The 27,851-nt window shown below is 40.7% G+C and overlaps 1 protein-coding gene and 1 long non-coding RNA gene across 2 annotated transcripts in view; one reads left to right on the top strand and one right to left on the bottom strand.

Moving 5' to 3' along the window:
* Positions 1-1,606: 1,606 nt before the first annotated feature.
* LOC119617033 lies at positions 1,607-22,285 on the bottom strand. The gene is made up of 3 exons (XR_005233186.1): positions 22,162-22,285; positions 12,683-12,902; positions 1,607-1,841 (listed from the first exon to the last, which is right to left on the bottom strand). It is a non-coding gene; the product is annotated as an uncharacterized LOC119617033 (long non-coding RNA).
* The window catches only part of foxo6b (forkhead box O6 b), a 95,462-nt gene continuing 89,294 nt past the window's right edge, over positions 21,684-27,851 (top strand). Inside the window, exon 1 of the mRNA XM_017436653.2 lies at positions 21,684-23,113. Within this exon, the coding sequence (XP_017292142.1) occupies positions 22,643-23,113 (471 nt within the window). The 5' untranslated portion in view covers positions 21,684-22,642. The remainder of the gene's footprint in view (positions 23,114-27,851) is intronic.

Genomic DNA, 27,851 nt, shown 5'->3' with positions numbered 1-27,851 from the left:
AAACTCAGCTTTGATTGTTGTGTTTAAATACAGCCTGTTACCCTGTTGTTTACTGTCTTCTTCTGATATGACATTATTCCATTTTCAGTCAACATTAACAAGAAGTTTTTGCAATTATCTTGAACCAGCAGATTCTAAACCTGTTCTTCATAAACATTAGTACTAAGTTTCTTCTCTTAGTGACAACTGCCGTTATTGACTAAATGATCGATTCATTAACTGAAACCTAATAATAATTGAAAACAGGTTTTTATTTTTACCAAAACCTCACAGTACAGACAACAGAGTTCGGTAAAGGCAACATCAGCCACAGGAGATCCACTTTAATCTAGTGGAGGCCATATAATTGTCTTTTGAGGATGGCCACAAGAACAAAGATGTAGTGGAAGATCCTATCTAAAGTACTCCACACCAAAGCAAAGCAGGAATGGTAGGTCCAGAGAAACACACCTGCCTGTTTGTTCAGATCAGCTGTGTAGAAAAACTTATGATTCCTGGTGAGCTACAGCAGCATAAAGAGTGGGGCGTGAGCATATGGAAAACCATTAGCGATATAATTTGAGCATTTTGAAATGCATTCTGGCATCAAATAAACCCCAATAAAAATGTCCCCAGAATTTTTATAAACACAAGAAACGTATAAACAGCACACTAAGACTCAACGAGTTGAAAAGTTCAGTATGAGTTTTTAAAAATTATTTTAATTCTAACTTGTATTTTGCATGAAAAATAGGTCATATTAATTGAAACAAACTCGTTTAAAATTAAAAAAAAATATTTCAGTTTTTTAAACACTTTGCTTGATGAACTGAAAAAAGTAATTTAATAAAAATACTGATTAAACTTTTTGTTTGAGACATGTATCATAGGACACAGTTTACAGTTCAAACTGGGTAAATGACTTTTTTTTTTGAAAATTACCAGTTGACATAACCTACCTTAAAGTTACAAAACAACAACAAAAAACAGTTCATATGTGAAGCACTTATTTTACAAAAAGGAAGGACTAACTTTTAGTCTCCTTATGAATAAGAGTGTTTTGTTTGTAGAAGGATGTTAGAGATGTAGCTGCCAGGAAAAAGATAAAGAAGAAGACAAAGAGGAGTTATATGGATGTAGTTAGAGAGGACATGGACGTAGTTGGAGCGAGGACAGAGGACGCAGAATACAAAGTTAGATGGAGGAAGTTGAGTGGTTGTGGCGATCCCTGAAAAGGGAACAGCTGAAAGAAAACGAAGAATAAATCTATCTTGTATTTACAATTTAACATAGTAAACCTATCAAATGTTTAAACTCAGAAATTGTACTATTTTTGCAACAAAAAAAGGCAATTTTGAACTTTATGGCAGCAACACAAAAAAGTTGGGACAAGGGCAACAAAAGGCTTTAAAAGTAAGAGGTACAAATAAGGAACAGCTGGAGGAGCATTTTGCATCTAATAAGGTTACTTGGCAACAAATCAGTATGAAAACTGGGTATAAAAAGCAGGCAGAACCATGGTTAGAGCTGCCACCTCACAGCAAGGAGGTTGCAAGTTTGCAAAAGTCACTATTGGATTCAATTCAGTTCAATTCAATTCAATTTATTTATATATCACTGAGTCACAACAAAATTTGTCGCAGGGAACTGTACAAAAACATTCACATACATTATAAAAAGCTAATTAGTAAAAGTTTTCTATCTAAGAAATCCAGCAGATTGCGTTGAATCTTCACTTTGTCAGTCTCCCATCCTGAGCAGCACATTGGCAACAGTGGAAAGGAAAAACTCCATTTTAACAGGAAGAAACCTCCAGCATCACCAGGCTCAGGACGAGCGGTCATCTACTTCAACTGGCTGGGCTTTGAGAGGACAGGAAAGAGACACAGACAAACAAATGACTGGTTCTAGTGTGGTTTGCATTGGAAGAAAGACAAAGAAAACACATGGTAATGATAGAAATAATTACAAATACAAACATATGGTGCTCATGTTCTTCAGGCCCTCAGGCAGCACTGCATAAAAAACAGGTCTGGTTCTGTTCTGGACAAGACTGCCTGGGCTCAAGAAAAGTTCCACAAATCATTGTCTGTAAACACAGTTCACTGTACCATTCACCAATGCTGGTTAAAGATCTATCATGTGAAGAAGAAGCCAGATGTGAACACCTCCCAGAAATGCTGCCGTCTTCTCTGGACCTAAGCCTCTTTAAAATAAATTGAGGGAAAATGGAAAACTGTTCTGTGGTCAAACAAATCAAAATTTGAAAATCTTTTTAGAAACCATGAACACCACGTGCTGGAATCTTATGTCAGTCAAGAGTGGAACAATATTTTCCTTCACAAACTCCAGCAACTGCTGTCATTAAAAGAAGAGGGGTTGCTGCTCAGTGTTATACATGGCTCTGTTCCATCTTTTTCTTAATGTTTAGCTGGCATTACATTAAAAATATATGCTTTTCTCAAAAAGGGCACATTTATTTGACATGTTTACAATGTTTCAGTATGATTAAAATATGGGTTTAGAAGATTTGCAAACCATTGCATTGGTTTTGTTTACATTTTACAACATGTTCCAACTTTGCCAGAACTGAAGTTGTAGTTGTACCAGTCATGAAGATGTCTTGTGCAGAAAGTCTGGAAGGAGTGTCGTCCAGATGCCTGAGTTCTGTGATCAATGCTGGGTCAGCAGACCACAAGGCCTGGAACAGTACATTATGTCTCTGTAACCACCATCACAAAGTTTTAGAGGATTGGGTCATATCAAGTGTTGGCAACAATCTTTCAAGGATGGTTACCACCATATGGTCTTCCATATGCCTGGTACTGCACATTAAAACTGCAAAATCATTATTTTTATTATTTCAATCACAACCTAAAGTCAGAAAAACCTAACCTCTCCCTGTTTGGTGTTTTTACAGTGAGAGGTCGTACCTGTGCTTTAATTGTACCTGCTTTGTTGCTTTAAAGCCAGTGGAGAAGCGTGGCTGGGGAGAGATTATCTGTGTAACACCTCTGCACTGCATTGCTGTGTATTTTTTTCCTCTTAGGAGTGGATTTCATGGTTGAGAGTGCAGTTTGAAATAGGATTAACAGTAGGTGTCAGGTAGTGCTAGTTAAACCTCTTTATGTCAGGTATGGCAGAGAGGAATCTGTCACTGTGTCTGCATGAACCATTTCACCATTGAACATAGCTTGAGGGGGATTCTTTAAATATTACTGAAACTGTATTTGTATTCATCAAAGGGCTATGAGGCAGAAACAACACAATAGCACTATTTCTACCTATTAAATATAGAAAGAATGTGTGTGTGTGCAGCATTAAAGAGCTTCTACTGCCAATAGGGGAGCAAAATGCAGTCTTTTGTTTTTTCCAAGATGAATTAATAAACTAAACAAAAGTGATTTTTTTTTTTCTTTGGTTCTTGATTGACACTAAGAGGCCACATGGTTGGCGGCTGCCCAAACTCAGAGTGGATGTAGTCCTAGGATGGGCATCAGCAGTATACAGCAGTAATAGTTGGGCTGGTCAGCCTATCCAGTCGACAGTTTCATTCGTATGTAACTATTGCTTTTACAGACTTGGCAGAGCTGAATGGGAGGACTGTAAAAGATGGAGAAAAAGAAAGGATTGAAGTTGTTGTGACCAAAAACCAGTTTACAGCTTAACCAATAGGTTCCAAACCATGAACGATAGAGTGAGCAGGTTGCAGTCAGATGAATTTAAATTTTTTAAAAAGCCCTGCAGCAGATGGTTTTAGTCCTTGTTTTTTTCTATTCAATGGAAAAAAATTACTGAACAACTTTACCTTCAGAGGTTTTATCAAATAAAAAATCATATCTCTTTTTGTCTGTCAAGATGAGAAGACGTGTCAGGATTCAGTTTTGTTGTGTGTTTCTTTTTGTTTTTAGTATTTTTGTTTCTGGTTTCTTTTTGGGTTGGGTTTAGTGTGTCTTTTGTTGTCTTCATGATTCGTCTTCTCTGCGCCTCTGTCATCATTTCACTTCTCCTCAGTCTCTCTTGTCTGCCTGCCACGCCCATCTACACCTGCCTCAAGCTTTGTAATTGTCTCACCTGTGCCCACTTCCACTTATTTCCTCCTGTTCCTAAAACTTGGTCATGTCCTCCACTGGTCGCTGGTCTGTTATTGCTTACGCACACTGTCTAGTTGGTTCTCTTGTCTTGCCTCTTGTTCAGTTTTCTGGATTTTATTATGTTTAGTTTTTGCTGCCACGTCAGCCATTTGTTTTGTGTATTTTTCAAATTATTAGTTTTTTTCTCCCAGACCGCCATGAGTTTGCACTCTGCGTTCACCTCTCTCTCTGCCCAACCTGACAACATGTAAATTAAGTCTATTGCTGTTCATCTATTATACTTGGCAAGCTAGGGGTTATAATAAGTCATTTTGTAAAATTGTAGTGATGTGATGAGGTCAGAGGTCGATAGGAATTGAAAATTTGCCTTGCAACAGAAGAATCAAGGTAAGTTCTCAAATTCACATGGGGTCAGGGGGCAGATACTATCATTATTTCCACCATCCAATTATGGGTACCAAGCCCCATTGAGCCCTGAGGAACTAAATAAGAGGGCAGCTGACCTGAGAACTAAGACTGTGACCAAGCTAGATACCTACGACCTGCATCTCTTGCCAAGGCTAAGCAACAATGTACCCTCTGAAAGCCTGCTATAATATGTGAATGCAGCACTGCTAAGTATCCCTACTGACACCATCATAGAGACCAATAAACTGGTATACACTACGGCAACTTGACATACTTGGCCAAGACCAAGCCTACAAGCAATAAGGAGCATTGTCCCCCATGGAGGAGGAGGAAACTAAGATCAAGGCAACTCTGAGAGAAATCAGCCAGTTGTCAGAGCAACAGAAAGGTGCATTGAAAAAGGATCCACCACAGAAATACTGCAACTCGTCCATTCCTGAGGTTCTAGAAACTGCCAAACAATACCTCAAAGCTATGACTACTTGTCTGAAGAGGTACACTCAAGAAGCGGGAGCCAGCAGAATAAACAAGGTATTCTCCACTGCACCATCCAAAGTGTATTCTCAATGGCAGGGGAATAACAAGAGAGTAGATCCACTCAGAGCTGACAGTTGAGACTCAGCAATACTGGAGAAGCATATGGGAGAAGGAGGCATCACACAATGATAACGCCCCATGGCTTCAGAATCTAAAATCTGAACACACTAATCTCCCAGCGCAAGAACCAGTAACCACAACAGTGGCAAACATCCACAACAAAGTCTCAGGAATGAAAAGCTGGACTGCACGAGGGCCTGACATGATCCACATCTACTGGCTGAAGAAACTATACAGGATGAAACAACCAAGATCCTGGACTACAAGTCCATGGACCTCTTTTCCTCCTATGTCTCATCCTACCATAGGTGACCAGAGGGCGGAGCCCAGACCTTCCGGAACCGAAGCAGAGCCCATGCAGCTAGGTCATGCCAGGCTGAGCCCAGAGGAGAGGCAAAGACGTTATGAGTCCAAGGAGTGTTTCTACTGAGGAGATAAAAGACATTTTCGTGGTAAGTGTCCCCTTCTGTTAAAAGGGCAAGCTCACTAGAAGAATGAGGGGTACTAGTGAGTAGCTTAGCACATCCCCTCGGCTCTCATTTCTATCTCTACACTACCATCGTCAACGAACAATTAAAGACCTCTGTCCACGCATTGGTAGATTTCGTAGCTGAACAGAACCTAATCTCTGAAGACCTGGTTCCCAGTATACAACTACCTCTGCAAGAACTTACCTCCTCGCTACCGGTCATGGACATCTCCGGACAAATCATCAACCGCATCACACATTGAGTCACCAATCTCCAATTCATCGCCTCCGGAAATCACCGGGAATCAGGTGAGTTCTTGGTGTTTTCATCACCCACACCGCAAATGATACTAGGTTTTCCATGGTTAAGAAAACATAACCCAGTAATCAATTGGGCCGAGAAAAGGATAGAGTCCTGGAGCAACTTTTGTTTAAAGAATTGCCTCCAGTCCACTTTACCTGTCCTCTCAAGGAAAGATGAGCCCCCTGAGAAAATTGAATTATCGAAGGTTCCACCCGAATATCACAATCTCGCCCCAGTATTTAGTAAGACCAAAGCCCTGTCTCTTCCCCCACACAGACCCTACGACTGTGCCATTGAGCTCCTACCTGAGGCCCCTCTCCCTTCAAGTTGGCTGTTCAACCTCTCAGGCCCGGAAAGGGATGCCATGAAAACTTACATCGAGAAGTCTCTCTCATCCGGAATCATTCGTCCATCCACATCTCCTGTTGGTGCAGGATTCTTTTTCGTAGAAAAGAAAGACAAAATCCTACGCCCCTGTATAGACTATCGAGGCCTAAATCAGATAACAGTAAAAAACAAGTATTCATAGCCTCTAATCGACTCGGTCCACCAACAACTCCATTCCGCCACCATTTTTACTGAATTGGATCTGCGCAACGCATACCATCTGGTAAGGATACTCTATGGTTTACCTTTAACTGCCTGGAACTTACTTGTGGAACTTACCTGGTGAACTTACCTGCTCCTGGATTTCTGGACTTCTCCCTTCCTGAATTGCCTGCTTCGCTTCTGTGCCACGCCGTCTCCTCGAACCTGTAAGACAAAACCATTACTCTCAAGATCATGTACTGCACACTCAAAGACTAACCCTGTACCCGAGACTCACCTGGATCCTCCTTGCCGTTGCAGATCCTCCTGGTTGCCCTTCACTGTATATTCTCTCATTGTAAATAAAACCACTTACCTTTTACTCCGCCTCCATTTTTTTGTTTTTGGTGCCGCTCATACGACCAACGCTGAATTATGTCAGGAATAGTGTACACGAAGATCTGTGCCTAGTATGGACTGGAAGTCCCACAGCCAAAGTGGTAGACTCCACCTAAGGTGGTGGTGATTGGCATGGCTAAGATGCTGTGGGACTTCCAGATCCAGACTGACAAACAGGTGATAGCTAACCAACCTGGCATTGTGGTGATAGATAAGATACAGAAGAAAGCAGTACTGATACATGTAGCAGTCCCAAGCCACTGTAACATCAGCAACAAGGAACACACACATACTGTATATATAATACAAAATATTAGTATGAATAAGGGAATATAAATGTGTACTTCTGTGTTTTAAGTAAAACACTGATGCCATAATCATCCAAGTAAACAGATGATGTTGCATGCTTAAAGTGTACTCCAGCATGTCCCAAAGTTAGGCTGTCTCTTGATTTTAAAGACTTCTCAAGTTTCTTGCTGACAAACTTTAAAGCTTCAAAGCGCAAGGTTTTCAAACATATGGGTCTGGCTGTTGGATATGGTGGTGTGTAGGGTAGCTGGGTATCAGAGGCTGAATTTAGCATTAGCACAGCCATGGAGCTTCTTCTTCACTGTAATGAAAGCCACCCATCATCTGTCCACAGTAGGTGTGAAGGTGAGGAAAATGGACACCCATTTCTCATAGTGTAGCAGGTGGAAAGCCTCTCTGGCATGGGGCAGAATGGTATTCTAGTTTTAAACTGTTACCCTGATAATTATTTGTCATGGCAGCTCACCCTCCCTTGGTTTAGCATGTAGCATACAATGGGCTCTAATAAATTTGATTTCTCCTCAAGCCTCAACGAGTTCTTAAGAAAATCAGCAATAAACTCTTTAGGTCATGGATCTTCTGAGACCACTGGCAGGCCCCCAAGTCAAATATTATTCCACCTACAGTGTGCCTCCAAGTCTTCACATTTCTTACTCAAAGCATCCACTGCTACAGATAGCTTTATCATATTAGCTTGCATGCTAGTTAACTGGTTACAGTGTGTTTTGGCAGGTATAAAAATAATGATAAGATGACCAATGAAATCAAGGAACTTTATTACATGTGTGTTACCATGACAGAAACTCTGTTTAGTCTCACTTATAAACCAATGGAAACTAAATTCAAGCATTTGTGACACAGCATTGCAGTTGTTCTAGTGAGAAGGTAACAGGATCGCCACCTGGTGAAACTCCTCTGGAGCCCTTCTTTGTGGAGTTTGCATGTTCTCCCTGAGCACTTATAGGTTTCTTCCCACAGATCAAACACATGCATGTTGAGATAATTGGTAACTCTAAGTTGTCCCTAGGTGTGAGTGAGAGTGAATGGTTGATTGTCTTGTTTGTTTCTCTGTGGCCCTGTGATGGACTTGCGACCTTTCCAGGGTGTCTCCCGCCTCTCACTCAGTAACTGTTAAAGATAGGCACCAGCGACCCCTGCGGGTCAGGAAGGAAAAAAGTGACTAAAGAAAATGAATGGATGAATGTTCAAGCAGTTGAAACAAAGTCAAATGCTGTTATGCAGCATTTCAAACAGCTCACAGTTCTCTAATATATCAAAGTTTGGGACACTAAGTAAACAGAAATGCAGCTGTTCTTCTGTGCAAGTTATATAGTAGGGACAGTAAAGACTCAGCAATATGCAAAAACAAGATATTTACCAATCTGGGAATCTTTTTATTTTATTTATTAGTTTTAGAATTTTTTTTTATTTTATGAGGATGTTTTAACATCACATTTTAAGATCCATCTCTTTTCAAGGTGGTTCTGAGTTTAATTAACTTTTCACTTCAAGTTTTAAGACCCTTACTTATCTGCTTGTCATTATACAGTATTTGTGAATTATTAATGTTCTTCCCCTCTGCATAATCGTCACCTTAATGTGCCGGAGGATTTAGAATGCCTGCATGATTCTGAGGGCTGTTATCTGAGGCATCAGCCCCTTATAGTCTCTCATGGCAAATTGGCCTCAGGAGGAGGGGGAGGAATCAAAATCAAGAGCAGTTCTTGATGAAGAAACAAGACTTTTAGCAGGATGTCTCCCTCACAAAAGGGAAATCGGGGCAACCCCTGAAGCCAGGACTGGGTGGGGAGAGCTTGCCTGTGAGCCCCTGGTGGTCAAGCTTTGGCTTCTGGGCCTCAGCTGGGCTAAGCCCAAAAAAGGGACAAGATACCACCTCCATGTGGACCTACTACCAGTGAGGAGGACAACTGAGGTTGGGTGCAGTGTGATCCAGGGGGCAAGCAAGGGAAGGTCCCTGGGATAGCAAGCAACTCATGGTTTCCAAGGTCATAGTTTCTTTCTGCAGAGGAAAGGCAATTAGAGAAAAAGTTACAATGTTAAACCTTGCCATCAATCTCTGAGCATTGGGACAAGACTGCTCTAACTCCTGAATCAGATGTGTCCACTTTGAGAATGTACTGTCGTTTGGGATCTGGATGGGAGAAAACTGGAGCAGAGGTGAAAAGTTCTTTTAACTTACTCAAAGCTGAGTCAGCTTCTGTAGACCAGGTGAAAGAACTTATGCCCCTTTTACACGGGCCCTAAGTCAGAAGTCTGGCTCTACTCCGCTCTACTCTACTCAGCTTGATAAAGAATGCATCGCGTTTACACCGGACAGTTTGGTCAGTAGCAAAGAAACGCCTTCTCGTGTTGCGAGGGGTGTTTGCCTTACTGAAACTTGGCACAAGTTGTGTAGACAACGGAACCGCTATGAACAACGTTGGCCCTGTGTTGTTGCTGTTTTTTAAACTTATGGGGATTTTCCTGAGGCTTCACGAAGAGAGGCGCAGTGGAAGAAATGCTCTGGATGCCGCGATTGTTGCGCAGAGTAGGACGGCTGTTATCCGCCGGAGATTTCAGGCTTTACAGGCCTTCAGCTGGGGGACAGACAGCATAAATGTTGCAGGGTAAGCTAACGCTGTTGTTTATATTCCTACCTTCGCTCTTTATGCTTGCATCTGGTCACACCCACGACCAATGAGTGAACAGGAGCTAAGCTTGCACCGCCCACGAAGCAGGGCTGTCCTGGCTGGCCCGACTCCGAAGCAGGGACCAAAGAAGCAGGGACCTGCCTCAAAAAAATGCAGATGTAAACACTCGCAAAGCGAGCCGAGTAGAGTGGAGCTGGGACCGTTAGGGCCTGTGTAAAAGGGGCATTAGTGTGGAAGTGAGTTGAGTGAGTGGAGTGGCAATCTGGCTGTAATTTCTGATGAACCAGAGGTAGAAATTGGCAAAGCCCAGGAAACTTTGAAGCTGTTTATGATTCTCAGGAACTGGCCACTCAGCCACAGCTTTGATTTGATCTGGATTGGTCTGCACCTGCCCACTCTCAAAGCCCCAAAAAGTGACAGTGGAGACATGGAATTCACATTTTTCTGCTTTGACAATTAGATTTTCTAGTAACCTTTGGAAAACAGCTCTTACATGATTTTGGTGTTGTGTAATGTCTTGGAAATAAATCAGGATATCATCTAGACCAGGGGTGTCTAATCCTGGTCCTGGAGGGCCACTGTCCTGCATTTTTTAGTTGTTTCTCTGCTTTGACACACCTGATTTGAATGATTGAGTGATTAACAGGCTTCTGCAGAACTTGAAGACCTGCTGAAGAGCAGAGAAACATCTAAAAAAATGCAGGATAGTGGCCGTCCAGGACCAGGATTGGACACCACTGATCTAGACAGACAAACACGTCATTCATTAGAGCTTGAAACACTGAATTGGTTAAACCAAAAGGCATCACCAAGTACTCAAAATGACCTAAGGAGTTTAAAATTTTGTCTTTCACTCATCGTCCTCTTTAATCCTCACCAAGTGGTATGCGTTCCTTACACCCAGTTTTGTGAAAATTTTTGCGGACTGAAGATGTTCAAATACTGAATAGATTACAGGTCATGGACATTTATTTTTAATGGCAATTCAGTTTAAGATCTGATAATCAATGCATGGGCAGAGGGTTTCACCCTTTTTCTCTACGAAAAAGAAATCTGCTCCAAATGGAAATGTGGATGCATGGATAATTCCAGATGCCAAATTGTTTAATATAGTCTGTAAGGGTAGCTCTTTCTGGCCCCAAGAGTTTGTAAGCCAGATAGAAGGGAGAGGAGCATCAGGGAAAAGATCTATTGAACAATCAGAAGGGCAGTGAGGAGGTAAGAAAAGGGCCTTCTGTTTACTAAAAACAGTGGCAGGATCATGATACCGATACGCTAAAGTTAAATTAGGTTTTTCAGGGAGACTGGAATCAGGTTGCAAAACTGATACTGCTGAATGTAGACATGTAGCTAAACAGGAAAGACTCCAGCTTTCAATTCTTTTTTTAGACCAATTAATAACAGGGTTATGTTTTGCTAACCATGGATATCCTAGAATCAAATGAGAAGAAGAAGAGGAGAAAAAAAAACAAAGCATTTGTGATAGTTCCCTGAAGTTACGAGGTAAGTTTCTCCCATCTTGTCTGTTATGGTTGTGAAAATATGTCCCGTAAGAGAGGATACTCTGAGCAGTTGATGAAGCTGTGTCACTGGGAAGAGATGACATTTTATGAACCAGCACTTCACTGATTAAGTTTTGCTCCACTCCTGAGTCTACTTGGGCTTGGATGGGGAGATTAATATGGTTTACTTGGAGGGTTGTAGTGATCATAAGATGAAGTCCAGGGGAGCCAGAAAGACAACCCACCAGTATCTCCCTTCCTACTGGTGGGCTCGGTCTTTTACTCGTGCTAAGCAGTTGGTGATGTAAGGTCCGTTTCCCCCACAATAAATATATTATTTTCCAGAATTCTTCTCTGCCATTCCTCCAGTGTTAGACAGTGTTCTACCGAGCTTCATGGGTTCTGACTCAGAGTCTGAAGTAATGGGAGGAGAAAACTTCTGGGATGATGAAGTGGTTGAAGGAAGTGACCAGTCTCAGAACTTGTAGTTTCTTTCCTTCTGGCATTCATTTAAACAGTTGTTTATTCTTATGGATAAATTTATTGTTTCATCCAAAGTGTGTGATCCCTCAGTTTCTCGCAAATTTATGAATGTTCCCTTGAGTGCCTTGTTGTTCCATCCCATCTCCTCCACAATAATCCAGAAATGAATTTAATGGTCCACCACTGACTGATTCCTCTGCTTAACGGTAAGTATTGTCTTGGTAGCTTCATCTTTTCGGAGGGCATGATCAAAATCCTTGTGAAACCATGCAAGGACAAAGGCGTAGGTTAAACGGTCAATAGGATGTGAATTCAAGAATGCTTTGGACCAACAAAGTGCTATACCAGTGGGAGCACCAACTAGTAAAGAGATCTTAGAACTGTCCGAGGCGTAGGTGAGTGAAGCTTGATTAAATACTAGAGAGCAATGTAAAATGAAACCTCCACAATAGATTGGATCTCCATCAAATGCTTCAGGTGGGCTAGATGTTCATGGACAATGGTTAGGTTCGTCATGGTAACGAACGTGGGAGGTGGAGAAGTCGTGGTGTATTGGAACAGGGAAGTAAGACTGACAGTTTTTGATTAATAGTGATCAACATACCACCTAGTTCTTCCATGTTGGATGTAGCTGTTTGCTGTTATTTGATTTACCCATTGTAGAGCTGTCTGGTGGCGTTTTTGTTCTGTGTGATTAGGGTTTGATGGAATTTTTTCTGTCTTGGATAGACTCTGTGTTTTTAAGTCATGGCTGGATCGTTTTGACATTGTGATAACAATTATTTTACCAGACTTGAGTTGTCGAGAACAGATAAAATCACAGAAAGGATGGAACTAGGTAAGTGGTTTATTTTCTTTGGTGGGAGAATTACAGGACCTGGAAGCTCTGCGGAGGAGTCATTTGGATGAGTTAATAATTCTGAACTTAGAAGTTTATATTGTAGATGAATTCAGCTTACTGTGATGTTGTTTGTTTGCACTTCAGAGGGAGGAACAGAGGATTCCAGGACCAGGTTGAGGTTTAGGTAAATGGTCTGGTTGGAAAGTGGCAGGGTGGATGCTTAGAGAAGGAAGGCTGAGCCACTTTCGACTTGAATGCTGTTATTGCAGAGTTCAGGAGACAAAAACTTCAGGATTGTCGGGTTATCCAGATCCAGAGTCTGCACAGGAGTCATAAATCTGCAGGGAGCACAGATGAAGAACACAAGATAAGTTGAGACCTTTTTCACTAACACTGTTACTAAGCTTTAGGTTGAACTAAAAAACTGGAGGGGAGGCTGATGATCATGGTAAGGCATATTGTGTCACTTCCTGCTTTGCAAATAAAGTTTAATATTTTGAATATAAGTATAAAAATTTCAAAAACCAAAAGTCATAGCATCTATCTCCTGAATGAGCTGAACATTGTAGTATATTAATGACTAAAATGGCACAAAGTATGCAGAAGTAGTTAAATTGCAAAAACATGCATAAAAATAAAAAAATAATTGGGCGTAACTTGGACCAGTAGGTTTAAACTTATAAAGCTATCTTCTTCAAGCACTTTGAAGGCATTGTGAGATACTTTTATGTTCAGATCTTTATGTAAGTTTGGCATGAAAATATCTGGATAAAAAGCCATGGCGGAGACTTGACTTTCTGATTAAAACAAGTGAAACAGGTGAGTCAGATGATCTGTTTTGCCTCATTATGAGCAAAGAGAAGCATATTTCCTGATTGGAGTCAGCTCTGGCAGCAGTCTGTGTTACTCAACAATTGAAAGCCTCAGGGTTTCCCAAGGCAGGGAGTGGCATCCCCCTCCACTGGTAAAAACATCAATAATACTGCGGGTTGACTGACTGGCTCGGTGAAAAAGGCATGAAAATGAAGGAGTAAGGCCTGTGGAGAAGAGGCAATTAGTGCTCACTCTGTTATACAGGGCCTTGGAATATTTAGTGATATACTTTTAAAAAGAAGGCTAAACCCCAAGCCCCTGTTGGAGATCATCTAAATGCAGGCCAATGCCCAGAGAAAACAAAAGACCTTATCGCCTGCCACCACAAGCATAAAGGCAATAAGATTTTTGCCTCTGTGTGTGTGTTTGTCTGTTACATTAGCAAAATATCTCATGGACCAGTTAATGGATTTTGATAAAACTCTAAAAAGGTAAATAAACTCTCAGAAAGTAATCATCTGAAGAACATCTACAACTGATTACATTTTGGAGTCACCCCAGTCAGAGTCAGCCTATGGGTGTAAGGGGCCTCAAGCTGAACTTCATTTTGGTGGCTCGTTTCAGTTAATCCCATCACTACAACATTTCCAACAACTAGTTAGAAACTGTATATTTTGAAACATTTCTGCTACTGCTATTCTTGGCCAGGTCTCTTTTGGAAAAGAGATTTTTAATCTTAATGAGATACCTACTTTGTTAAATAAAGGTTAATAAATAAATAAATTATATTGTACATGCATTAAAACAATAAGCTGACAATTCCTAAACTGACTGAATACAAGATGGTTTTTGTTGACATTACATCAATCACTTTAAATTATCTTACAAATAAATAGCACCTATATTAAAGTGTTAATTTTGACCTTTTTTATATTCATTTTTAGTTTTGATAATAATTCTGTGTCCTCCCTAAGATCAGAAGTTGAAACGGTCCAATCAAAGTGTTTGAGTAGAGGGTAAAATTGATCTGACAGGATGCTTTTAAATTGCCTCCATGTTCTGTAAGTAAAAAGTGAGATTAAGGAATTTCAAATCCAGCAATATATTTTTCTGCTGTTGACATTTTTCAGTAGTTTTTCTTTGTTTCTATAGTAATACCTTCCATATAGAAAGGACAGCAGCAAAACCCTTTGATTGTTTCATTAAAAGTCCACTCTCTTCTGTTTCTGTATCAGTGGTAACAATCATGTTATATGAAATTGATCTGGGGACATGCATTGCAAATTACCCTAGGCTATAAATATTATAGTGATCGGTATTTGCTAATTCTTAACACTTGTTATTATATAAATAAACAATATGTAGCGTCCAGTCGACATTAAATAGGCCAGTACTGATGGTTAACTGATTTATTGAAGCCATCCGTGTCATCAACCAACCAACGTAAGAGCTAGACAAAACAAATAATACACTTAGAAACATTTTCTCCATCCATTGATATGCATAGCTCATTACATTGAACATTTCAAACAACTGAAGCTAAACTTGAGTTGTCCTTTAGTCTTTTCTGTGAACCTTTCTCCGTGTTGCCGTTAACTCTATTAAGTTTTATCTTCGTCTGCTTCCTGTATCACGTTACGTCACCGTACCATACTTCCGGTTTCAGAGGAAGTTGTCAAAATAAAAGCATGTAATTTATAAACGAAATTGTTATAAACAGAATTAACTCTACTGGTCTTTACACAATAAGATAAAAAGAGGAAATTAATAATATTAGTAAATGCTGTTAAATTAATTTGGAATATATTTGTATATTTAAATATTATACATTTTCATATTTACAAAGCCTATGATAATTTTTTAATCAAAAACATTTTAGTAGGCACTTCCTTAAAGTTTAAAAACGTCTACATAAAACCTAATGACCAACAAACAACAGAATTAAATAAATCACACCTCTGTGATGCTCACTGACAACACATTAAACCAAACAGCTGGACAGATACATTTTAACTTCCACACCAGAACAAAAACACAAGTCAGTTAATAAAAAAAACGGACTTTTGGCAGCTTTTGTTTACAGTACCTTTCTGTCTCAGTATCAGTCAGACCTGTTAGTACATCAGATCACAGTTATGGAGAAGTCTGAGCTGTTCTGGACAAGATTGATTTTTTTAAGCATTTTACTTCAACACTACACCAACAAAGTTAAATGTTACATGGACTTTTGTTTGCTGACAGAGAAAAATAAATTTTGTGCAGACTTTCCTGAGTGATTTAGAAGGTAACCACTGTGAATAAAAGAGCAAAAAGTATTGTTTTTCTCACTTACTTCAATCTGTCAGCCTTCTGGTGTGCAGTGCCTCAATAAAGCTATGATGTAGTCAGGGGACGGGGCTAAAATCAATGTCAGGTTTAGATAACCATGAAAATTTGTCACTTTTTGAGCAGCAGAAACTATTACATTAGAAATATTACTGTTTTATTTTGTTCTGTTAGTTAACATAAATATCAAATTAAGTACATTACATTATTAAAACTAATGTAGATTAAATTGTGTGTAAACATCTACTTTTTGGATAGTTAAGTGCTCTTGGGGAACCCCTGCAAGCTTGGGGGTCCTAAGCAGTTGCAAACATTTCTTATGCCTTGGGCAGGCTTTAAAATTCATATTTTGAGTGCTAATAGATTGTGCAACGCTTTTCTGTAAAACTTTGGCCTACTTTTAGAGTCAATACAGTCTGTTTTTTCGTAAAATATTTCAAGAACCATTGGATGGAATTTAATGAAAGCCTCAAAAAATGATCACTGGGTGTAAAAAGAATTCCTAAAACAATTGTAACTTGTGAGAGGCCCAGTGAGTGTGCATGGGATAGTTTTGTAGGAGCTCTGCAGGAATAGGATTCTAATATATTTTAATTAACGCTTAAAGATTTATCAGTACTTCTTTATACTTAGAGCCATGTCAGGATAAATGTTGAGACATTGGACGAAAAACAGGACTGCTAGGACTGGCTAAGGAAGGCTGCACTGTCAAACCTGGGAGCCCAAGTCTCCTGAGAAGCCAGATGCTAATGAAGAAATGCTACAGAACATGAAAGTAATGACAGATTACCTGAAACTATCTCCAAATTTGAGTTGATAGTTGGTTAAGAAGGAAATTGCAGCTTCTCTAAAACCGCTGGAAGGAAAAGTCACTGGCCAAAATGGAACAATTTCTGATCTTTAGAGCGTGGCTAATGAGCGTCACAATCAGCTAACTAGCATGTAAGCTAATATGACAAAGCTCCTGCTGTAGACACTTTGAGCAAGGAGCGGAAAGACTTCAAGACTTGGACGCACAATGTAAGTGGAACAATTTACAACTCATAGGCCTGCTGGAGATTTAATAAAATCTATGTTCAATTTAGATGCCATTTTGGCTAACAAATACATTTTGTTGGGGCACTGCTTGCGATATTTTTTTTCTTCATTTTTATTGGATAATACATTCTCTATAGGGGCAAGATTAGGTATCAAAAGCCTGGAAAGATTTGTATGTTGATTCCAACAGCTAGCAAATAAATGTTGTCTCCCTAAAGAACATTTTTTCAGACACCTTCAAGCTCAAAGTTATGTTTGTACCTAGTCCCCAGAATTCTTGGCTCTTCCTAATCCCTCTGATTTTAAAGTGTTTCTGCAACCTCTTCCCTTTCTTAGAGAGGCAATTTCTTTTATAATTTTAAAATGTTTTTTACATTTTAAACTTTTTCATTCTGTTGAAAATTGTATGGGAGACAGACTTGGGATTGTTGATTTCAGATAATGTCTGGTAGGAGGCTTTAAAGAGGATGTACATATCTTCAGTCTGTGCTAGGCAGTTCTGTGTAATGTGAAATCATAATATATAATATATATGTAATCTACTGCCAAGACTGGACAAGATCTACTCAAACTGCCTCTTCTGGTCACAAAGATCTGCAATGACCCCGCTCAGGCATCTTCTCACAGCCTCCCCTACAGCAGGCTCAGAACCATGCAGGCCTGCACCAATAGACTCAAATACAGTTTCTTCCCCAGACCTGTGAGGAGTCTGCTGAATCAACATAGAACCTGCCCCCCTGCCTCCACAGTAGCTGTCACAGGAAATGTTGTAAACAAAGTATAATTTTAGCTCAAGTTTCAAATAAGTTAAATTGTAGCAAAAAGCTAAAATGTGCAAAACTGTAGCTAAAAGCTAAATTCAGTGAGACAGTAGCTAAAAGCTAAATACAGCAAAAGAAAATAAAAAAGAGTATGATGAAGTATATTTCAAAGTATAATGTTTTCAAAAGATTTGACAAGAAAGATATAAAGTCAATAAAATCAATAAATCCAAAAGTATTAAAGGCACAATTACTAAAAGTCATAGTGCACTATGAGGTTTAAACTTGAAAATAACATTATGTCTTTATCACTAACGCAGGTGTACTTCACAGTTCCATTTCCTGTTTTACAATGTGTCTGCATGGTATAACGTCCAGCCATCTGACTCACGTTTGTCATGTTTACACTGCAGCAGTACATCACCTATTTGAAATGATGAGAACTTTGCTGTAAGCTGCAGCTGAACACCCTATATCCACCCTGCTGGCACAGCCTCAGTGTTTTCATTCCATATTATAGGAGTCACACCACATTCCTATTACAACTTCTCTGCTGCACATAAAAATCTCTTCTGAAAACCGCAGAACCATGTGTTTTGTATTTTCCCTCTGTTTGTTCCCATTTACAGCATCTCTGTCTTTTTTCATCTGCTCAGTCCCTCACTCGCACACAAACACAGACCACTTTCCTCTTCTTGTTCATAGGCCCATTTAGTCCTCATGAAAGCATTCCATTTAGGTGCATTTGAGGTTATGGTTGTCACTGACAACCAGCTGTCGGAGAGTGGCAGACTCTATCAGTGTTGGGGGTTTCCAGAGGAGGGTGCAACACACAGAGGAGCTATTGATGGAGCCTTCTTTATAGACTCAAATCCACCAAAGGCAATGGTGTGTGACAACAGCAGTGACGGGAGTTTGATTCTCTGACCCTACAATGTTAAATCATGTGATTGTGATGTTTTGCACTCAGACAACAGAAAGGACAGCTTCATTTGTTAATCTCATCTCTCAGTAATGACAAAAAACTTTAAGCACATTCTCTGGCAGTTCCAAATTACCATAAATGTCAGAAAAAATGTACTGCCTAAAATGAATTACTGTAAGTTCCAGAGAAGCTGCACCACCTAAAATGAATTAGGACACTGCATCTGCCAGTAAAACTTTGCTTTACGTAACAAATATGGTGTTCGTTATGGACAGCCAATCTCTAACACAGAAGTCCAGAAACAGAACACCACTCAGGGTCAGATCAGGGAGGCCGTTTTCCCCAATCCCTCCCCTCCAGATGACTCTGTCATTGTCCACACTTGCATTGAAGTCACCCAGAGGAACATCAGATTCCCCAAATGGCATCCCTTCTAGGACACCAGCCAGAGACTCCAAAAAGGCCAGGAAATCTGAACTGATGTCTGGTACATAAGCACAAATAACAGCCAGAACTTTCCCTCCTGCAGCTTGAAGACACAGGAAGGTGACCCTCTCATTCACTGGGGAGAACTCCAACTCTAAGGTGCTCAGCCCAGGGCTTGTGTGTATCCCTACACCGCCCGCAGCTCCAGACTAGTAAAGAGTCCAGCCCCCTACAAAAGTTGGGTTGCAGATCCCAAGCGGTGTATAGAGATGAACCCAACTATATCTTGTTGGTCTCGCTCAACCTACATACATGCACCAGCTTCTTCCATTACATTCCACATCCTTAGAGCTAGTCTATGCCACCAGGAGTTGGCATTGCCAGGGACCCTCTGTTGCTTGCTGACCGGCTCACACTGCATCTGCTAGAAAAACTGTGCTTTCTAAAATGAATTACTGCTAATGCTAGAAAAACCGCAGCACCTAAAATAAATTACTGTGAATGCGAGAACAGTTGTGCCGCTAAAATGAATTACAATAAAGTAGCTGAAACGTGCATTCTGGAGAAGGAACCCTTTCAATCAGACAGCCGGCGCAGTTTTTTCACGAGAAGTAAGCCAAAATACCTGGGGACAGGTGCAGAAGTCTCAGAGAGAATTAAAGAAATCACTTGATTGCAGTGACTGCCTCAAAAAGTTGTGCAATTTATGGAGAGAAAATAGTCTCATAGTAATTACAAATATGTATTACATACTGTAACATGCGATGTTGTACAGCAGTTTGTGCATAAGTTTGGGTAATTGCAAATGTGTGTAATCCACATACAAATATCAAACAATCTGAGCAACTTTACAAGCTCAAAGATTAAAAAGTGAACAAATACTGAATTGTACAGTACGAATTGTAACATAAACTTCACAAATTTGACATTTTTCTTATTCCAAAAGGTTCTTGTGCCTACAGATCATTAAATAGAGGTATACAACAACACAAAGGACATGGATAGAAGCTTTTGAAATGATCCACACCTTCATGAGTGTAAAACTGACTCATTTGTGAGGTTGCTGGTAAAATTCTGTATAAAAGGTTTTGTTTTTATTGTTTACATATGCTTAGATTATTTATTATATAAGCACATTGTAAATGATGTCATACACATTTGTGATATGAGACAATTATCCATGAAAATTTTGCTGTAGAAAAAAGAAAAAAGGAAAACTGAGTTATGTAATTCTTTGTTTGTGAAGTTTTACACATTGCTTCTGTTTCCCAGCTTAACTCAGGAGTTTAGTTATTTTTACTTGAATTGTTTAAACAAGACTAATTTCAGGCCATATTTTACCCTTACGCTTTGAACGGCTGTGGATGTGGTTAGAGCAATCTTCCTCCAATGGGCCAGCTGGAGGTTTTATTCTACCGGTATGTCACATGTCGAAGTGTCCCTGGGCAAGACACTGAACCCCTCACTGTCTCATCGGTGTATGAATGTGATCTAAAAGCACTGATTTGACTATAGAATGATTTATTCAGGTTAGCTTTGTAGAGCTGTAGAGTGCTGTGTGAATGTGTGTGTGGATGGGTAAATGAGGACACAGACTGTCTTGTAAAGCGCTTTGATTGACCTGGTTGGCTAGAAAGGTGCTATACAGTCTATTTACTTAATGAACACTAATTACTAAACAAAATAAAAATCATAATAATCTGTATGAATTTGATCCTTTTTCTCATCCTTCACTGAACGCCACATTCTAATGATCAGGAATGAACAGATTTTTGTTTGAACCTCCATAAAGATATTACCATTTAAATTTTCAAACAATGAAACATTAAAAGTGATGAGTCAAGTTAAAAAGGTTTCTGTTAATTGGTTGGATGCAGTTTATTGTTAAATAAAATATAAAAAGCTGCAAAATGAGATTCTATTTATCTTTAGTTTGCAAAAATTAAATAAAAACTTAAAAATTGATTTTCACTTGTTGAAACCCTGCACCTCAAATACAAACAGGAACGTGGGAATGGATTTAGCAGTAGTCTGTAAATAAAGGCCTAGGAATGCATATCGCCTGCCACCTTTCATCACAGAGTTTTAGACTCAGATCATCTTATGAAGAGAAGAAACAAAGTTGTAGCCATTCTGGTCAAACCTTATAAATGTTTATATGCACAATCTCTTGTGACATTGTGAGACCTTGAGAGATGTGTCAGCTCTCAGACCTTATAGTGGCTGGCTCTCAGCTACTACCAAACCAAAGTTTAGCTCAGTATTTGTAAAACTGACTGAGTTAAAGCCTTTTTTGTGGCTAAGGTTGGTAGCCATTTTGAATTGTGTTGAGTTCAAAGGTTGATCACTTGTACATGTACAATCAGTGATTACGCTATGAGAGTTTCAACAGTTCATGAGAAATTGTTGAAACAATTCATGAGAAATTTTGCTAACAGGGTTGATGCCAACAGTTACTGCAAAAGATTTCTGCAAAAATATTTTGCAGTGTGCTGTGATTGGAGTATGTGTTGGGGATTATGATGAGCTACTACCACACCAAATTATGACTCAATATCTGTAAGATTGGGCAAGTTATAACTATTTTAGTGTTTTCTGAGGTCAGTTGCCATGACAGCCATCTTAAATTTGGTTAAGTCCAAAAGGTAATCTTTTCTAGATGTAAATTAAACCATCACTTTATGAGAGTTTCACAAAATTCTGTCTTGTGGCTCATTAACAGATAGTGTTGAGTTTACCAGGTAATGCCAAAGCTTTTAGTAAATATCTTGCACAATGTATAGCACTCACAGTATGTTAAAGGTGACTCACAGCTGCCAAATTTGAGCTCAATATGTAAAAAGTGACTCTGAGTTGCAGCCATTTTTGTGTTTTCTAAGGTTGGTTGGTTGTAGTGGCCATCCTGAAGTTGGCTGACTTTGAAAGTTTATCATTTTTCTTCTGAGAATTTCAATAAAATCCGCCCAGTGGTTCATGGGACATTTTGCTAACAGACACACAAACCCAAACAGAAGCAGCACTGGGAATAGATGTGCTCCAGCACACACGCGCACATTCTCTCCCCTCCTCCCACTCCGGAAACCTGTTCTGGAGGGAGTGACTTGATTCAGGCGGCGGCCAATTATATGGGAGCAGCACTTATTCCACTTTATTCCGTGCTACAGTTAAGTGGTTTGAAGCCGTGTAGTATAAAGGCACAGAGACGTGTTCCCGTGTGTCACGTGCACGCGGACAGCGGGAGACAAAGGTAGAAACATCCACCCGTGGCAGCGTGCACGAGACAGAGAGGATGCTCCAAATCAAACCCACCAGGAGAGGCTTTTCTTCTTCTTCTTCTTGGTGTGGAACCCACGGCTCTGAATAAATGATTCATCCGACTCTGCTTCTATTCTTCTGTTTCCTGACTTCGAGCTGTGGACAAGCAATCCGCAAGGAGAAATCTAAAGTCAGTTTATCTGAGTTTGATAAGGAGGAGATCTAATCTGCCACAACTGTTGCTGCAGCCGGAGCCCGACCAGGGTCCAGTCCGGATCCACAATGGGTGTCTGACCGTCACCTGGTCCCCGCGTGCACCTAACATGGAAGAGAGACTCATTCTGTTGCTGATGCTGCTTTTATCTGTCCTGATGTGAATGAGAAGATCCACATCACTGTCGGCTCCCTTTATGGTCCATCATCTCTCTGAGTGACACGTTCCGGTTCGTTCCTCTCTTCACTTTGGGTCCCTGAACTCCCGGACAGACGTGAAATCCGACAGGCTTTGTGTGAACGTGACCTTGCCCGGATCATCATGCTGATGATGATGGAGAGCAGCGGGATGATGGAAGCGCATCAGGTTGAAATCGATTCCGAATTCGAGCCCCACGCTCGGTCGCGGTCATGCACCTGGCCGCCGCCGTGTCCGGAGGGTTTCCCCGGGGCGGAGGAGGAGGGGGCTCTGGTCAAAGCGGAGCGCTACGAGGTGCCCTCGTGCCGGGCCGGGAGGAAAGGCGGCGCGCCGGCGGAGATGAAGCACCCCCTCGGCGCGCCGGCCCCGGTGGTGGCCGCTCCCGCTGCGCTGGACGTGGCCGGCCAGCTGCGCAAAGCCAAGTCCTCGCGGCGGAACGCGTGGGGGAACCTGTCGTACGCGGACCTCATCACTCGCGCCATTGAGAGCACCCCGGAGAAGAGGCTGACCCTGTCCCAGATTTATGACTGGATGGTTCGCTTTGTTCCTTATTTCAAGGATAAAGGTGACAGCAACAGTTCGGCGGGATGGAAGGTAGGCCACATGAAAACAAAAAAAAATCCTCCCACCACACGCTGAAGGTTTTAGCGAGAGTTTTTACTAAATTCAGTGTGGAACACAACTCCCTCTGTGCATGTCTGAAAACCATAATTGACTGTTGGCTCCGCAGCTTGTCTCTGTCCCACTCCACGTGACACAGCGGGTGGAAAGGGGCCTCAGTGCGCCTGGATCAGGGTTCACCGGGTTCACCGTGTCAGTGCGCGTGGAACCAAACTGCCACCTCCACCGGTTCTGTTAGAAAAAGGCAGATCTGTAAGCCCGCGCGTGTCTCTCTGCTGTCGGGTCACACGGAGGACAGAGAGCCTCTCTGGCTGCTGGAGCTCAAAGCTTCCCAGGGGCCCCCGTGGCCCCCGGGTCCCCCCCTCCGTTTATCTGTTATGCGCAGGCTAAATCCACGTCGAAGCCGAATAAGAAGATCTGATGAGGCTTGGTGTTACAAGGCAACAAATGTAACCACAGATTATTCCTTCTGGTCAAATTAATATGAGGTTAATCTGATAGACTGATTGCTTTGATTTGTTTACCACCACTCTGTGGGATTATCCCTCTTTTCTTCTCAAGGCCTGCACTGTGACTTTTTTCTGGGGGTTTCTGCCCTTCAAATCTAAACAATGTTCAGAAATGTTAAAATATCTGGTTAGAAATGTTCCATTAAACTAAACTGAGATTCATGTGATAGAAAAACAATACAGAAAAGTTTGATTGTGACTGTCAGCAGGAGTTCCTTCAACTTACCAAACATGTAGCTATCAACCCACAAAATGAAAGTGACAAGCTTTGTGACCTAAATTATTGCTGGTTGAATATACAAAAATAACTAATAACCCTTTTAAACCAATAATGACAACACAAACATTCATAACATCCCCAATGTCATTTTATTCATTCACAACTTTAGTTTTTATATATTATATTTTATTATATGTCTTAAGCAATCATTTTTACAAGTAACTTGATATAAGGAGGCTATTTAAGGACCTCCACTGAAGGCTCTGTCATACTCCATAAGACGTCAAGAAGGCCGTTCTGCGGTCTTGTGGTTGTGAGACGTTAATTTTTGCACACACCTTTCATATTCCATGAGACAGTCGGATTAGAACTCCCAGGAAGCTCCTCCCTCTTCCTGAAGCATTAAAACAGGTTACTTCCTGTCGGCTTCTCAACTCTCCCGTCCTTGGACAGAATTATGCTTCCCTTACTGTGACTAGATGTGTTTATTAAACAGACTGAGACAGTACACGCTGTTTGGCATTTGCTAATTTGACGATGCACAAAAACGAGTAAACGAAGGGAATGTGTCCCTGTGCTGCCCGGCCAAGGCACACTTCCAAGGCCACCACAGCCACAAAGAGCTGCAGTGTCTCTGCGCGGCCTTTTTAAGTTCAGAGGTTTATAAGTTTTGCTGGAACAGTTGTAAAGATGGCTGTATTTTCTAACAGCCTGGATCAGCTGCTTCTCAGCAGAGCAGAAGAAGCAAAATGACTCCATTAAAGCTCACCAGCCTTCAGGGTTTCCCCTATTGTATTATAAGCCTGGCTTTGGTGACCCGGCCGCCAGGCCAAGCTACGCTTGTTTATTATAAATATGTCATTTTTTATACACATTTTTTTCCATCCGCATCCCCAAAACCGCTACCTTTATCTACCTCACTGTGCGAGGGTACGCGCGCCAACAGTGACACAATCGCGCCGCCCCCGCCCCTGCATGAAGGTCCCGCACGGTGTCTTGTTGTGCACCTTTTATAACTTGACGTGGACAGCATTAGATGTTTTGTTTTGTTGTTCCATGTAGTGATCCAACAAGCAGCCTGTGCCACACAAAGCACAGTACAGAACAGCATCTGTTCTCTGTTGTTATTCATTGGCCTTGATATGAGACGTGTGTTGGTGCTTTGTTTTCACTTTTTCATTTTTGTTAATTTAATTTATTACTAAATGTGACTTAAATTAGGTGCAAACAATTTGTATTTATTTTAATTGTATTTTTGTTTAAAAAAAGTATTTCAAAAGTGCCTTTTTGTAAAATTGTAGTTTTACAGTATATCACATAATAAATAACCATACTTTCAACTTTCCTGTCAACTTTAATAATTTTTTTCACTAAATCACGGTTGGCCGGTGATTAGCTGGCGAACAGCCACCTACCACCGGGCTTAGCCTCTTTTCTGGGGGAAACCCTGAGCCTTTCTGCATTAACATGCTCACAATTTCTGACCAATCCCACGATACTTGGTGTAAACCCCTGTGTGAAATAGTTTGGCCAGGGCCTTGTGTCGCAACGAAGCTGGTACGCGAACAGAAAGGACACAATTTTTGTCATGCAACCTTGTAAATGAGTCAACTTTGTGACTTCTCATGGAGTGTGGAAAGGCCTTTACTGTTACATGACCTACATTGGGCTCCTGCCCCCAACTTTGAGAGCCACTGGTTTAGGCTAAAAACTATGAAGTTGGAATTCAACAAGTCTTTTCCCAATTGATAAAAGGCTCAATATGTTCTCTGAAAAGAAAAAATGACTAGAAAAATAATTTTCTACCTAAAAGCTTAAAGTTGCTAAAGGCTAGCTAAAATTACTCTAAAAGACAAAACTAGAGCAGGCATGCTGAAGCAGATTTCAAGTATTTTGAAAGGATAGGTACTTTATTAATCTCTTTCAGGAATTTGTTATGTTACAGCAGCAGTGACATTTGAAGTAAGACAATAAAAGCAAATAACATATATAATGACATATAATACAAACTGTAATGACAGATGCTCTATCATTTATCTATACACATTGTAGTATGCTAATATTTACAAGATGAATGAATGAATAATTAAGTAAATGGAGAAGAGCCTAAGGACTGCTGGCAGGGATGATTTTCTGTGGCATTATGTCTTCCACCTCAGAGAGATCAGCCTGCAGCTGAAGGTGCTTCTCTATGAAACCTTCAGTTCTGTTGAGCTGTAGAGAGCATTCTCAGCTCACACTATCCAGTGAAGCCCCACATGTGGAGCTTGCCTTCCTGATCAGTTTATTTATCCCGTTCTTGTCTGCTGTGTGAGCTCCCTTCCACAGCAAACCACTCTAAAGAACTGGGTACACTGGGTACACCACAGTCTAGTAGAAGGAGAACAGTAGACGGCTACAGCTCGTAAAGGATCTCAGACATCTTACAAAGTATAGATGGCTTTGACCCCTCTTGTAAAGGGTCTTTATGTTAGCAGTCCACTCCAGCTTACTTTCCAGGTACCTGTGGCTGGAGACTATTTCTGTGTCATCTCTCTGAATTCTCACAGGGGCTGGTTTGGGCCTCCTCCTTCTAAAGTCCACAACCATGTCTTTGGTCTTGGGGCTGTTAAGCTGCAGATGGTTTTTGCTGCACCATTCCACAATGTTTCTGATGGTGTTCCTGTACTCATTTTCACGTCCTATTCCCCAGGCCTGTCGTGATAACAAATTTTTTTTGACGATTATTGTCTCAGAAATTGCGATAAACAATAATATCGTTTGGAGACCGTTTTAAACTAATGTAATGATAACAACATAATAGTGCAAGTACATCCTCTCAAAGGTTAATTAACTTTAATTTCAAAAGAACACTTAACACTGGAACTGGAACACAAAATAAACAAAACAACCAAAAACAAAAATAAAAAATGCACTTGAATAAAACCCCCCCCAAAAAAAAACGGAAATAAAACCTACATTCAACCAAAACCAAAACAGTACGGATTATTAAGTCTGTAAACTAAATTGCCCTTCAAAAAATAATAATCAATAGTTTTATATAGAGAAGATGGACAAAACTGCCAGTTTTATAAACAAAAAGTGCAAACTAACAAAAGCACACGTCGACAAAAGTGCAAATGTGACATCGGTGCTCACAAAGGTTCAGCGGTTCACCTCGGTCATTTGGTTTGAATCCAAAGTTCTCCCACATCGCTGCTGTTACTTCAACCTTGAAACCAATTCCATTTCATTTTTCCCCCAATATCAAACAGCCTTTCTTTAGCTTGCTAACTCCTAGTGGGGGCTGAAGCTAAAGAGGTACAAACCGAGGCGCCTCAGCTGGCTACCTGACGCAATAGGCCACGCCCCCCTGATGCTAAGAGAATGGGAGGGCGTCAGTGAAGAGCACCGGAGTTGAGCCTTTTGTCATCTGGTGTCTTCAGTAGAAAGACAGAAACACGAAGGAACGATAACGCTGATAAATGAAACTTATTGACCTCATTTTTTTTTATAATGCGAATTATTGATTATTATTGATCGTGACAGGACTACTATTCCCACACCACTAATGATTTCTGAATCATCGAAGAATTTCTGTCTGAGTTGCATTTGAAGTCGGATGCAGGGGCGGCTCCAGATATTTTTTTCTGCAGGTGCTAAGGGGGTGCTTAGCATTTTATTGAGGGTGCTATGAAGGATTATTTGTTCTTACAGTTCTCAACACACACAGACGCAAGCACAAACATATATATTCATATGTATATGGTATATTAATGAAGAACAGAATGACATATACATATGTATCTGTGATAGGCCGACATCTCTGCCTAAACCTCTATCACAGAAATAAAGAAGTTTTCCACAACATGACCATGTAGCAGTGCACTGATCTCACCTAAGTAAAGCACCCAAATGTGATTCTGCGCCTCTCATTAGGCACAATAAATTGCTGAGTAATTTCTCTCCTATTTAGTTTGTCCAATTTACACAATCTCGGCTC

The sequence above is a fragment of the Kryptolebias marmoratus genome, linkage group LG5, assembly GCF_001649575.2.
Source record: "Kryptolebias marmoratus isolate JLee-2015 linkage group LG5, ASM164957v2, whole genome shotgun sequence".
Lineage (NCBI taxonomy): Eukaryota > Metazoa > Chordata > Actinopteri > Cyprinodontiformes > Rivulidae > Kryptolebias > Kryptolebias marmoratus.
This window is presented reverse-complemented; position numbering and strand designations above follow the sequence as displayed.